The sequence below is a fragment of the Peromyscus maniculatus genome, chromosome 15 (genome assembly GCF_049852395.1).
Source record: "Peromyscus maniculatus bairdii isolate BWxNUB_F1_BW_parent chromosome 15, HU_Pman_BW_mat_3.1, whole genome shotgun sequence".
Taxonomy (NCBI): Eukaryota; Metazoa; Chordata; class Mammalia; order Rodentia; family Cricetidae; genus Peromyscus; species Peromyscus maniculatus.
This window is the reverse complement of record NC_134866.1, coordinates 42364111-42377813: the sequence shown is the minus strand read 5'-3', so window position 1 is coordinate 42377813 and position 13703 is coordinate 42364111. Positions and strand designations below refer to the sequence as shown.

Below are 13703 nucleotides of genomic sequence, written 5' to 3'. Positions count from 1 at the left end.
GTTACGCACAGCAGCACACGTTACTGTTAGAAGTGGCATTTAAACTCAGGTCTTCTGCTGCCAATCCAGTACGCTCGTTACCACACCACATTGCATTTCTCTGCCTTTCCTTAAACCCATCCTTAGGGTGGAGTGGTATGTCACTTATTTTCAGGATGCAGTGTGATGCCATCCATCCACTCTGATGCTCACTCGGACTTCGTGGGATGGAGACATGCTTCTGTGCTTTAGGGAGATTCTTAAGCTTGGGCCTCTTTTGTAGCAGTTCGGTCGTGGTTTGGGATTGAGTGCTTTTCTTGGTTTGGTTTCAGGTGGAGCAGGGGTTGATTTACTACGTTCATAACGGCAGTGAGGAGTCTCTGGACAGTCTCACCGTCTTGGCCAACAGCTCAGAGCTTGGGAAACAGAGTCTGCCTCGGACTCTTTTTGTGACTGTTGAGTCTGTAAATGACAAGGTTCCAGTAATAACAGCCAATAAAATCCTCCAGGTAAGTGCCGTGCGCTTTTGATTTAATATAAGAACTTTAGGGCAGCCAAAATGGTTCGGATTTATATCATTGCTATTGTAAAATAGCAAGGCATGTATATGACCATGCTTGTATGTTAACATGTCTCCCCTGTTTCAAAGAATTATTAGTTATTACTTGAAATAACTTGTTGGATACTGTTGGAGATAATAATTTCCGTGTTTTTCTTTTACATTTCTTTTATTTTATTTTATTTTATTTTATTTTATTTTATAATATCATTCAATTCCACGTATCAGCCACGGGTTCCCCTATTCTCCCCCCTCCCACCCCCTCTCCTTACTCCCAGCCCACCCCCCATTCCTACCTCCTCCAGGGCAAATCCTCCCCCGAGGACTGCGATCAACCTGGTAGACTCAGTCCAGGCAGGTCCAGTCCCTTCCTCCCAGACTGAGCCGAGTGTCCCTGCATAAGCTCCAGGTTTCAAACAGCCAATTTGCTCTCTCTCTGTGTATGTGTATAGTGTGTATGTGTGTGTGTGTGTGTGTGTGTGTGTGTGTGTTTACACACATACACATAGTACGGCACATTTGTGGAGGCCAGAGAACAACTTGTGAGGGCTGGTTCTCTCCTTCTCCCATATGGGTTTCAGGGATCTAGCTCAAGTTGTCAGGCTTGGTGACCAGTGCCTTTACCTGCTGAGCCATCTTGCTGGCCTCGATTTCTGCGTTTCTTGAGCAGGTTCCAGCCACGGTGTCCTTGCTGAGACATGGTCTTTTTGTAGTGGGTTAGGGAGGTGTCTACACAGGGACAGTTCCCCCTAGACGGGTAGCATGATGGTTAGGAGAGTAAGTTTTGCAGTAGGTGGATCTGGGTAAGAGTCATGACTCCACTGTTGGCTGTGTGAAGGTGGGAAAGTTAATATTGTCCGGGTGAGCAGCACTTAATATCAGGAAATTGCAAATTATGCTCTGTGGCTGTGGTCAGGCTTGATGCCTGCTTATGTACAATGCACACGTAAGAATGGTTCTTGAAGCAGATGGGAGCTATAAGAGACCTCCAAATAATCAATGTGCGGACAACAAAAGACTGGAGTGCTCCTCCCCAAATCAGACATTCATGTCACATCCTGTCTGAGTTAGGGCTTCTATTGCTGTGAAGAGACACCAACTCCTCACCAACTCTTATAAAGGAAAACACTTAATTGTGGCTGGATTACGGGTTCAGAGCTTTAGTCCATTATCTTCACGGAGGGAAGCTCGGCAGCAAGCAGGTAGATATAGTGCTGGATAAGGAGCTAAGAGTTCTACATCTAGATTGACAGACAGCAGGAAGAGAGAATAAGACACTGGGACTGGCTTGAGCTTCTGAAACCTCATAGCCTACCCTCAGTGACACACTTCCTCCAACAAGGCCACCTCTACTTCAACAAGGCCACACCTGCAAATAATGCCACTCCCTGTGAGCCTGTGGGGATCATTTTCATCCAAACCACATATACCCCTTCCTGCAAGGCTTAGGAATCTTTTTGGAGGAGGGGGACAGAAAGATTGGTAACATGAAGGAAACAGTGTTTTCCAGACATGACAGATACACAAACGGGCTCAGTGATTGTGACTGCTTTTGCACAAGACTTTGGAAAGCTCTGGCCAAACAAAATCCCAACATACATGGGGGAAGATAGACTTGTAATTTCATGGTCAGCTGAAGAACTGTTGACATTTGATAGCTACTGGGAGAAGGAGAGTCAGTTTTCTTTAATGATGTGCCCCGTGATGGACAGACCACACACTAGGGCAGGCCCCACCCTCTGGACTAGCTGGGCAATATAAGCTGTCCTCAATGGAGAAAGGAAAAGGAGGAGGAGGAGAGGTGGGGCAAAGAAGAGGAGAGGAGGGGGAGGAGGAAAAGGAAGAAGGAAGAGGAAGGAGAAGGAGAAGAGGAGGAAGAGGAAGAAGAAGAGGAAGAAGAAGAAGAAGAAGAAGAAGAAGAAGAAGAAGAAGAAGAAGAAGAAGAAGAAGAAGAAGAAGAAGAAGAAGAAGAACCCTCAAAGTTGGATGGGAAGGGATGGAAGGGTGTGGTAAGGGGAAGAAGTGGAAGGTGGTAAATATCCTCAAAATACATTGCATGATATTCTCAAAGAATTAATAAAACAGTACAAAAGTTAAAAAGGGTGTTCCTTAGAGATTGACATCTGTAATTGGTCTAAGCAGGTAATGGAGGCCAGATTTTACCCCTTCAAAAACAAACCCACTCTCTCACAGGCCTGTGGGTGGGCTGTTCCTGTTGCTATCATGAAATAATTGGGGTGATTTGGAGGAAAAATAGGTTAGTGTAGCTCACAGTTTCGGATCCTGGAGACCCTAAGAGCTAAAGCCAGCTCCAGGGATGGCCTGGTGTCAAAGGCATCGAGATGGCAGGCGCTCCTGGAAGAAGACATCTTCTGAAAACGCAGGAGACCTGAGAACAGGGAGGGGTTTGGATTCTTTCATAACCACATACTCTCTTGAGAACTAACTCGGGGTCCCGTGAGAGCCGTTTTAACCCCTTCCAAGACAGCATGTTTAACCAGATACAGTTAGTTTCCATTGTTGAAATACTTTTCTTCCTCTTCCTTCACACTGCCTTTCATTCTTTGCCGTGTGAACCTTGGAGTACTTCACTGGTCCTCCCTCTGTTTCTGGGGCTCATTATAGTCACAGCTGAAGAACAGGAAAACCCGGGTAACAGTCTCTGATTGTCCATAGGGTTGAGTTTAACTGTGGGTCTTGAAGGCTCCATTAGTTTATCATGAGTTTTGACAGTGTTACTCAGTAAATAACTCACATAGATCAACTGATCTATACAATAAACATTCATATAAAGAACTAGAAGAGAGGAGTTTGAAGGTTACCAACAAAATGATAAATATGATAAATGTTTAGGGACATGGAAATATCAGTTATTCTGACTTGATCATTACACACACTGTATCTTACATGTTTATGTAATTTAAATCCACATTCAGTTTGTAAATGTCAAATAAAAACAAAAATGTATATTTTTGGATTGTATATTCAGCAGTATACATACTAGTTATATATATATATATACTATACTACTAGTATATATATATATATATATATTACTTTGTATATATACATGCTTGGGTATGTATTACTATGTATGTTTTTGATACATTTTATCATTTAAAAAATAGTATCAAACGGTCTCCCTTTTTCAGTTAGGAAACTAAAACTTGGGGGCATGAGGGTCCTGACTAGGGGCTGGCCGTTAGGTCTACTGACTTACCCTCCAACAATCTCCACATGCTTTCTTCGGGGTGCTTTTTGAAGGAGGGATTTTAAACATCAACTATTTTTAACTTAAAGGGTATTGTTGTTTGGTGTCTAATTGGTGTTGGAGTTCCCGGGGCTTTGCTCATGCCAGCCAAGTCCTTTCTCTTATTTTCAAAGTAGGAAGTGCCTCGCCCACCATGCCGTGGAATGGCATTGGCACATCACCATTTATGGGTGACCGTTGACGCAGCAGCAAAGGACCTTTGTTGACAATGGTGGCCCGACAGATGGCAGAGAGGACAGGAAGAAAGGGATGAAAGTGAAGTCGGAAGCAGTAAACCTTGACCTCAGTTTATGAAGCATTCCAGGACCCACGAATCCACCGTGTAGGCCAGTCTAGGTAGCCGGTCTCGCATTGTTGAAAACGGCTGGAGTTTCAGTATTTGTTATTATTTGTTCGAGGCAATGGGACCTAGGAGTAGGCTTTCTAGCGCTTCAGTTATCTTACAGCATGGTGAGTTATTCCGCCCCTGCATTTCCCGAGGACAGTACTTATGCCTTTGGAACTAGTTTGAGTTTTCCTCGCAGTCTTTACCCGGTTCTCCTCGAATGCTGTGTACTGGCTGGCCCAGCGTCTAAACCTCCTGTTTTGGGTTATGTTTGCGCCTCTCCCCCACACAGGCTCTTCTGTGGCAGTTCCCACAGAGGCTGCTTGCAGAGTCATCTGAGAAGGGACCTGTTAGTTACTGAAAGAAACTGTAGCTGTCAACGGTGGTTAGATGCTGCTATAAAAGCGTACGTTGATTGAAAGTTCACTGAGTCCTGGTCTCTGCTATAACTGGGGTTGTTTTCACAGTCTTCCCCAAGGAACTGCTGGGAACGTTAAAACATAGTGTGGTCATAAAGGAAGGCGTGACCTTGGAGCCCAGTCTCTCTCAGATGCTCTCTCCACCCACCGTTCAGGATGATTCTGGCCGGCCAGCACTTACATTACAGAGAGGGAGGATCTCTCCAAGGACAAGACCTTTCTAAGGGGGCATGCCCGTTAGGGGAACCAACGCCTCCCCTAGGTGGGATTGGCAGACATGTCCAGGACTCAGCATGCGGTGGCTAAGGTTTATTTCAGGGAAACAGACTGAAGCAAAATCAGCAAAGGGAAGCAGCACACGGGGTGGAGTCCAGAGGAAACTAGGTCAGCTCTCGGAGTGCTTTTCCAGTGAAGTCACTCGGGGCACAGTCAATTGGCCCAGCGAGGTGAGACAACATACACAAAGTGACTTCTATCACAGAGCTCATTAGTTGCCAAAATATTTTTTGGGACTGGTCAGGTAGGCAGGCGCCTTCTGCCTGGTAAGAACAAATCCCAGGCCCCCAGGAGAAAATGGTTCTCCCACGATGGTTTAGACAGCATGAACCCCTGTTACCATTTGGGGGACGTTTAAGTCAGTGTAGAAAGCTGGCTAACAGTTTCAGGTACCAGCCAAGGGCCAGGCCACAAGTGGACCTCTCTAAGGAGATGAATCTGCCGTTCACTCCTATGAACTCCTCTGGACGTAGGGCTGGGGTTGTGAGAGGATTCGTTTGTATGCATAGTAGAGGGAGGAGCCTTCTTAGTCGAGGAGTGTTCCAGAACAAAGGTGAGCAGTCTGAAGTAAGCCTGCCATGAAGAACTTGGAGTGGTGGGAAGAACGCGTGGGAAAAAGAGAAGGATAAATATCAGCTCCAGGTTGAGAGTTGATTTCTGAGCGTAAGAAACCCCCCCCCCCCCCCAGTATAATGCAGTTTTTTTTCTTTTGGTTTCCAGAGAAAAGACTGGGAAGCAGCCAACATTTGCAAGCCCCTCCCCCCTTCATGAGTCAGGCCCAGCTATAAATGTATCACTGATTTATAATTTCTCATTTAATTCTTTCAATAATTCTTGAAATTAAAGGAGGGTTACAATAAATATTTGAGGCAGTGAAAGGTTAAGTCACTTGACAAATACCATACAATTAGTAAAAGTGGGATTTGAGCCTGGGTAGTTTGAGCTCCGAGTCCACACCTGCCACCCATTGTGGGAATGATCTGTAAGTTACAGGTTCTATGGTTCCAAATCAGTACTTTAAAAATATGTTAAATGAAATGGAATCTTCAGTACCAAAATACCTTGTGTTTCTCTCTCTCTCTCTCTCTCTCTCTCTCTCTCTCTCTCTCTCTCTCTCCCTCTCCCTCTCCCTCTCCCTCTCCCTCTCCCTCTCCCTCTCCCTCTCCCTCTCTCTCTCTCTCTCTCTCTCTTTCTCTCTCTCTCTCTCTCTCTCTCTCACACACACACACACACACACATACACACAGGGTTGGTGTGTAAAATGTATTTACTACTTTGGATAATTGAAAGGCATTGCAAGCTATGGAACTATCAAAGCCAGATGTGTTGATATGGATGAACAATGCCCCTCTCTCCCTCTTTCTGTTTCTGGGAAAACATGACCTTTGTGTATGTATATATGTATATGTGCCTTTAGTGCATATGCACATGAATATGGAGAATATAGGTTGACATTGGGTATCTTCTTTAACCAAGTTCCCACCTCATTGTTTTTTGAGACAGTCTTTCACTGGACTGAAGCTCACAGTTGGGCTGGCCTGGCTGGCACTAGGGACTCCCCAGTCTTCACCTCTAGTGCTGGGATTACAGAAGCATGTCAGACAGACATGACTTTTCACATGGGTGTTGAGGATTGTCCAGGTCTCCATGCCTTTGTGGCATGCACTTTACGACTGAGCCATCATGGAGTCCTGAAACTTGGCCTTTTATGAGTTGAATCAAGTTCTAGGGGTTTATCTGTTGAAATCACTAATCCTGAACTCCCAGAAACTGATACCATAGGGTTATGACAAAGTTGCTACCACCTCTAATCACCCACTCTCCAAATGCTGCCCGAGTTCACTACATTAAGAGTCCTCTGTCTTCCAGGCAGGGAAGCCTGCTTGCTGTCCTCAGCTTTGAAGATTCCTTATGACCGTTCATCATTCCAGCTCTGCCAGCCAAGTTAACCCCACCTGCTCATTGCCCCTCCACACGAATTTGCCCTTCCCAGCTAGGAAGTAGGATGGGATGGTGAACAGTCGGTATCTTCGTTCAAATCCGGACAGCTCACTTCATGGACTGCTGTGGTCATTCAAAGCCATGGTCACAAAGGAGTCAAAATAACAAATGACAAGAATTTAAATATCCCAAGTAAAAGGGGTAGAGTTGAGGACACACACACACACACACACACACACACACACACACACACACACACACGGTGAATAAAGTTGCCTGAAGTTTTAGAACAATGTAGTTTTGTGCATTGAAGTTTTACAGCACAATACTAATACATACTATCAATCTCAATCTAATTTCAACTAGGAAAAGAGCCAGTAAGCAGCCAGGATTGGCCTTATTAACATAAAAAGCCTGTTTAGGCAGTTCCTAGAATCTAAGATTTGCTATTATTTTCTGCCCCCAATTATTTTTGTTTTCAAAATATTTCGGTCTTTCCCACCAGACTGTCTAGTCACAATGGCAAATTAGCATGGAAAGGCTAAGTGTCTTGGTCATATTGCAGGGTGTTCCATGAATCAATTGCCAATAATACTAAAGAATTGTCAGGCCTGTCAACAGTATGGGAAGTGAATATGGAAAGCATATGCACTAAATTAAAATAACAGCCACAAGAGTACATTTTCCAGGAGCAAATTTGTGACTAGTTCTCCCCAAATTGAGGGGCTTGCTTCTGACAGTGACGTTTCTTCTCTGTATCTCAGAGCGGTTCATTGGTGAAGAGAACGGCCACTTCCCAGTCACAGTGGTAGCTAATACTTCTGAAGTATTTATCCTATGCCTGGTGTTGGGCTCAGCACCTCGTGTAAGTCTAAAACAACCCTATGTGATATCATTGTTATTTAAAGATGAGGAAACTGTAGCACAGGTCAAGAACTCTTGGCTAAGACTGAGAGAGAGAGAGAGAGAGAGAGAGAGAGAGAGAGAGAGAGAGAGAGAAGAGAGAAGAGAGAAGAGAGAAGAGAGAAGAGAGAAGAGAGAAGAGAGAAGAGAGAAGAGAGAAGAGAGAAGAGAGACTTAAGTTAAGAGCTTGAGATCATGATGGCCAAGCACCGTTGGTTCTTCCTTCACAGTTACAGTGAAGGACTCCAAGGACCTGGAGGAAGTAGGAAAAGCTCACAGCTTCCCAGGAACATGGAATTAAATGTGAGAGTTGAAGCGCTGGGCTGGGGGAGTGGGTTAGGAGGAGGTTACTCCTCTAGTGTGTGCATGGGCCTGGGCTGCAGGAGGTGATGGGCTGGGGGAATAGGTTAGGAGGAGGTTACTGCTCTAGTGTGTACATGGGCCTGGGCTGCAGGGAGTAGGGGTCGGGTGTGGGCAGTAGATGGATATGACAGAGACAGAATCTGGGACAGAGGCAAAATGCGACTCCCACAAGGCCTTCAGATTCACGTTTCTTTCTTTCATTTTTTTTTTCTTTCTTAAATCACATTTATTATTTTGGGGCACGGGAGGGAGGCACACACGTGCACCAGACACAAGTGTGGAGGTCAGAGGACAACTTGCAGGGAGTGGATTTTTTTTCTTCTTCGTTGTAGGTCCCAGGGATCACACTCGGGTCCTCAGGTTTGGCGGCGGGTGCCTTTACCGGCTGGGCCATCTCCCTGGCCCAGATTTTATGTCATTTCTGACCTCCTTCAGGTGATCTGACATGGCCTCATGCTTCTTACTCTTGTCAGGGTCTGTGATAGCAAGAATGTCCACCCGGAGTCTGCTTTGGAGAAGGCCAGGAGGGTTGGGAGACTAGAGTCCCCATGGCATCCTGGACTCCGGATGGGAGTTCAGAGCCCAAGTCCAACCATGACCTTCTCTAACTCAGCATTTCAAGGATTGCGTTTCTTCTGCAGTAACAAGACACATCCCGAAACCACCAGCCTTCCAGTTCTGTCGCTAAGGCCGTTGGGTGGTGTGTGGGATCATTTGTGTTTTGACAAACCAGACTCAGAGTCAGGCCATCCCGAGTGGCTCTGAAGTCCGTCCCTAAAAGTGCTTTTTGTGTTTAAGCATAACCAGTGATTTTTTTTTTTTTTTAAATACAGGCCACATAAAATTTTGTCCACAAGGGGGCTTCATTTCTTCATTTTCCAAGTTTCTATACCACTGTAATATAATACTATAGTGCTTTGCCTTGTTTTTACCCTAAAAATAGAACCATTTAGTTAATTTTCTGTTTGTTTGGCTTGGCTTGGCTTTGGACGGTGCTAGGGATTGAACGCAGGGCCCGGGGTGTGCTAGCCAAGAATTCTCCCTCTGAGCTCCACCCTGGCCCGGCTTGTTTCCTTTTGGCCGGTCCTTGTCACTGAAAGGAGCTTCACACCTGGGCACAGTGGAAGAAGGAAGGCTACAGAGCCAGTTACCATCCTGGAGCGCCACACAGAAGGGCAGCGAGTGCAGAACATTTTCCACAACTCCCCTGAGACCCGAAACAAAGGTCTCGGTCTTTGAATGGCGGTATCACAACTCGGATGGCATTGGGTCGTAACTAGAACCAATCGGTTCGCCCATAGGTCAGCCACACTTCCTCTTACACGCTCAGGTGAATTTGGAGGGCATGCCCCAGGGTTGAGTGTTGTTGTCTTTCCGGCAGTTATTTTTTGAACCTGGGCTCACTTTCAGATCTGAATTCAAGTCCGAGGTCATCATTGTCCTCTCACCCCCCACCTATCTGAAGTTACTGTGGCCCAAAGCTGGGCACCGAACCAAGCTGCCCTGGAAGCAATGGGGCTGCTGATTGACCTACACTGGATATGAGTAGAAATGAAGACCTGAGGGAGTGTTTGTTTTAAGGGACAGATTTTCCATTTGTTTTGGAAGATGGTATATTCCAGACGTGAGAAGGGGAAAAAGCACTGTGTAGCCGTAGAGGGACTAAGGTTTCGGAAAATGTGCTCTGGCGGCTCGTCTGTGCTTTGATTGGAAAAAACGAGTGCCTACAAATCATAGGAAGAGAAATGGTAGCACGTTCCCAAATCAGTTTTCATTCCTGAAGAAATAAAAATAAGCCACATGGAATGATTTTAAAATGTAAAGCCTGAAACTGGAATGACTGGGTATGGTATTTTATTAAACATGCTGACTTACATATTTTATAGAAACTGCGGCCTTTCCACAAGTTAAGTGAAGGCCGACATCTTGTCATTTGAACACTCCATTCATTTTGTGGTTTTAGTAGACATTAAAAAGTTGATGTCCTTAGAGCTTGGGGCAGAAAGTCTCCAGTGAGTGTATTCCAAACAGCGAGAGAGAACTTCATCAGTAATCGCAGTTTTTAACAGGTGAACTCCTCATCCCATCATGGATGCTGTGGCATTAAACAAACTATGAAGTATGTGGTTAGGAAATAACCTTGGTGCTGTCACCATAGCTGGGGCACTCTTGAGTGCCGTTGAAGAATGTCCCACATGATGGCTTGCTGGTTGGGAGCACTTGCTGCTCTTTCAGCCTGGGGTTTGGTTCCCAGCATCCATCCACATGGCGCAGCTCAAAACGGCTTGTAACTGTAGGTTCAGTAGATAAGAGTCCCTCTGCTGGCCGGCTAGGGTACCTGCACACATATATGTATGTATAGACACAGGTGTGCATACATAAAAATAAATCTAGTGTTTGGGCTGAGTGTGTATCTTCAGCGATGGGACACTTGTTTGGCACATAAAAGAACCTGGATTTGTCACTGAGTACCACAACCAAGTCACGTTTGAAGAAAATGGGTAACAACACAAAGCTAGTTTTTATTGAAGACTCGCTGTGTCAGGTAAAGTTGTGCTAAATACATAAATCAAATCACCCAGCATACATAATCACCCCGTCATTCATTGTGACTGATGAAGAAACTAGGGCCCAGAGAAATTAAGAGATGTGGAAAGGTTACATTGCTCGTAAGTACCGAGAGAGAGAGAGAGACTTGAACCCCGACTGTCATTGGACAAACATAAAACCCAGTGTTTTTGAACACAAATAGTTTTCACACAAGCATTTGAATGTTGAGCAGTGTTGTTGTTATTGACATGAGTTGATCTTCAAGTCAGTAACTGTCTTAAAAACATCTCCTTTTCTCCTTTATCTTCCTTCTTTTCTTCCTGCCACAATGGCCTCTTCACCCCCCCTAACGCCAGTGCTGCCCTGCACCAACTTCTTCTCCCATGCCTGAATATGCACATATATGCCTGGCCTCTCTTTCATCCCATTCGGCCCTCCTCCACATCCCAGAATCCCCTTACTTTGTTTTATCTTTTTCATGGTGTAGTGATGCTATAGCTCACTACATTGTTCACTTCCTACTGTGCCTGTTGCCTCTTCTCTGTGTCCTTCTGTGCCCTCTGCTGAAGTGCAGGTTCCACAAGGACATGACTCCTTCGTTTCAGTCATTGATACAGTGCAGGTGTCCAAAATACTTGGTGGCACATGGTAGATGAACAATAAATTTGGTTAACTGTTAAGATGTTTAAGTACAGTCGGTAAAGTGTTTACCATGCATGTGTGAGGACCTGGCTTTGATCCCCATGATCCACATAAAAACCCAGTCATGATGATGTAATCTCAGTGCTGGCGAAGTAAAGATGGGCAGATCCCTGGAGCTCTCTGGACAGTTAGCCTGAGCTAATCCGTGAGCCCCAGGTCCTAGTGAAAGACTTTGCTAAAAAATAGACAAAGTGCATGGCCCTGAAGAAAGATGCCTGAGGTTTTCCTCTGGTCTCCAAAGGCATGTGCACACACACATGTGTGCCTGCATACACATGAATATGCATACACACACACACTCACCTGAACACACACACACAGAGTGTGGAGGAGATGGGTGTGAGGAGAGAGTGAGAGAGCAAGAGACAGAGAGAGATGTTTAGGCAATGCACATAGATTTTAACAGAGGAAAGCAGCCATGTTTCTCGGCTCTGGTTACAGATGTGAACCATCAGTACGGCAAACAGCACAAGAACAAAGAACCCAGGCCCTTGCTTTCATGTAAGACAGGAAGAATAAGGGAATAACAAATGTGCAATGTGTGTTTCTCCTCCTCGACTGTTTAAAAGCTGGTGAGACCATTAGCAGCTGAAAGCAATGTGTAGATAGTCTCAAACCAACCTAATGAAGCAGATGCTGCATTAGCTGAAATTCGTGTGGTGTATTTAGCGTTTGTTCGGCACACAGGGTGCTTTGTAACTATTGGCTCTATAGTTAGATATTTACATCAGTGCATATGCACTGTAATTAATGTTGAGTACATCGTTAGTGAATACTTTTCATCTAAATTGTTGGCACCGGACACGTACATGTCACATAGACGCACATGTCATAGTCACATGACACGCAGGTAAAACACCTATATGCATACAATTAAAAATTTAAAAAGCAACTCCATTCTTTAAAAATTCCGGTGAACTGGCTTGGTTTTTTTTTTTTCTTTTTTTTTTTTTCATCTTTTCCAATGGGGCCCCGGGTCCTAACTATGTGCGTGGACTGGAATCGGCTCTCTTCTCTTTAAGGTGTGGGTGAATTCTGTCACTGAGGTGACCAGAGATGACCTTTGTGCAGAAGATGGGGACTCCTTCCCACAGGACTTGGTCTACTGGGTCACTCCTCCCAGCAACGGGCACCTGGCTCTCAAGTCCGCTCCCGGCAGAAGCGTCCGGAACTTCACCCAGGCGCAGATCGATGAGGGTCGGCTGGTGTTCGTGCACTCTGGTAAGTCGCAGAGCAGGGTCAAGTTGCTGTGTTCTGAGCAGCGAGTGATGCGGCTGTCGAACCTCAGAACGGCTGACTGAAGAGCACTGGATGGGGAAACTTCCCAAGCTCTGGAGGTTTCTAAAGAACATGTTTAGAAAAGCTAATAAAATCACTAGAACCTGCCCATGCCTCCCTTGAGGCTTACTCAGGAGGGCATGGAAGATCGGTTACCTTCATTGAAGAGCCTGTTCACTGACTGGCACAGCATCTCTCTGTGACTCTCCATTCTTGCCCTGACTATGAGACTAGTGTAGGTTGAGTTAGATCTCTGCTTTTTATCTCCCTTCCCCAGGGCAGTGCAAGCATTCTAAGAAAGAGCAGACTTTCTCATATCCTCACCCCCCACCCAAACATTGACTAGAACATAGTATAGGTGCTTCATAAATACAACTTTCTTGAACAAATAATTTTGAACACCAACTGTGTGTCAGGTAGTACCATTCTAGATGCTGAGGATGTATGAGTGAACAAAGCATTTTTTGTACAAGCATTGTATTCATGAATGAATGGCTGTCACTGTGTTTATGAGATCCTGATGTTGGTTGGAGGCCCTTTTTGCTTCCTGTTAGTCATTCAGTGAATCAATACCGACGACATTTACTGGAAAGTTGGCTCAGGAACTCTGCCAGGGTGGCGTGGCTTTGTTATAAATCTGTCCTTGTCGGTGGACCAGGGCAGGCAGCAGCTAGAGAGGAAAGGATCTCCATCCAGGAATGCAGAACCTGAAAGCTTAAATCTCACTCTTTCCCCATTGAGTTTAAACTGTCTTCTTTGAGAATATAATAAAGACAAGGAAGCGAAGACACCCTCTAAATTCAGAGATAATGATGCCCCGATGATCTGTGCACTTAACACGCAGGCTCGCCCAGGAATCTGAACACAGTTTAGCATGTGGATGCTCGCTCTCATGTGGCGGCCACAGACTGGAGCCTGGGACCCGGCGCATAGATTTATTTCGGCACTCTCCTAAATGTCTTCCGTTTCTCAGGCAGCACAGGGAGACGCCGTCACACCGAACATGTCAATGCACAAGTGCTCCTAATCCTCCGAGCCACACAGAGTCATGACCCCATTTATGAGATGAAGAGACTTACAGCTCAGAAAGACTCAGCTTGGCCTGCGCCTGCAGCGGGTCTTTCTCCACTGAAGGGC

The 13703-nt window shown here is 45.4% G+C and overlaps 1 protein-coding gene and 1 long non-coding RNA gene across 2 annotated transcripts in view; both read left to right on the top strand.

The window, feature by feature from the left end:
* Nucleotides 1–13703, top strand: part of LOC102922391 (chondroitin sulfate proteoglycan 4-like) — a 69646-nt gene that overhangs the window by 28384 nt on the left and 27559 nt on the right. Inside the window, 2 exon segments of the mRNA XM_042261545.2 lie at nucleotides 312–488; nucleotides 12311–12509. Of these exon segments, the coding sequence (XP_042117479.2) occupies nucleotides 312–488; nucleotides 12311–12509 (376 nt within the window).
* LOC143268675 (uncharacterized) lies at nucleotides 4861–5636 on the top strand. Its single transcript, XR_013044744.1, has 2 exons — nucleotides 4861–4999; nucleotides 5550–5636. It is a non-coding gene; the product is annotated as an uncharacterized LOC143268675 (long non-coding RNA).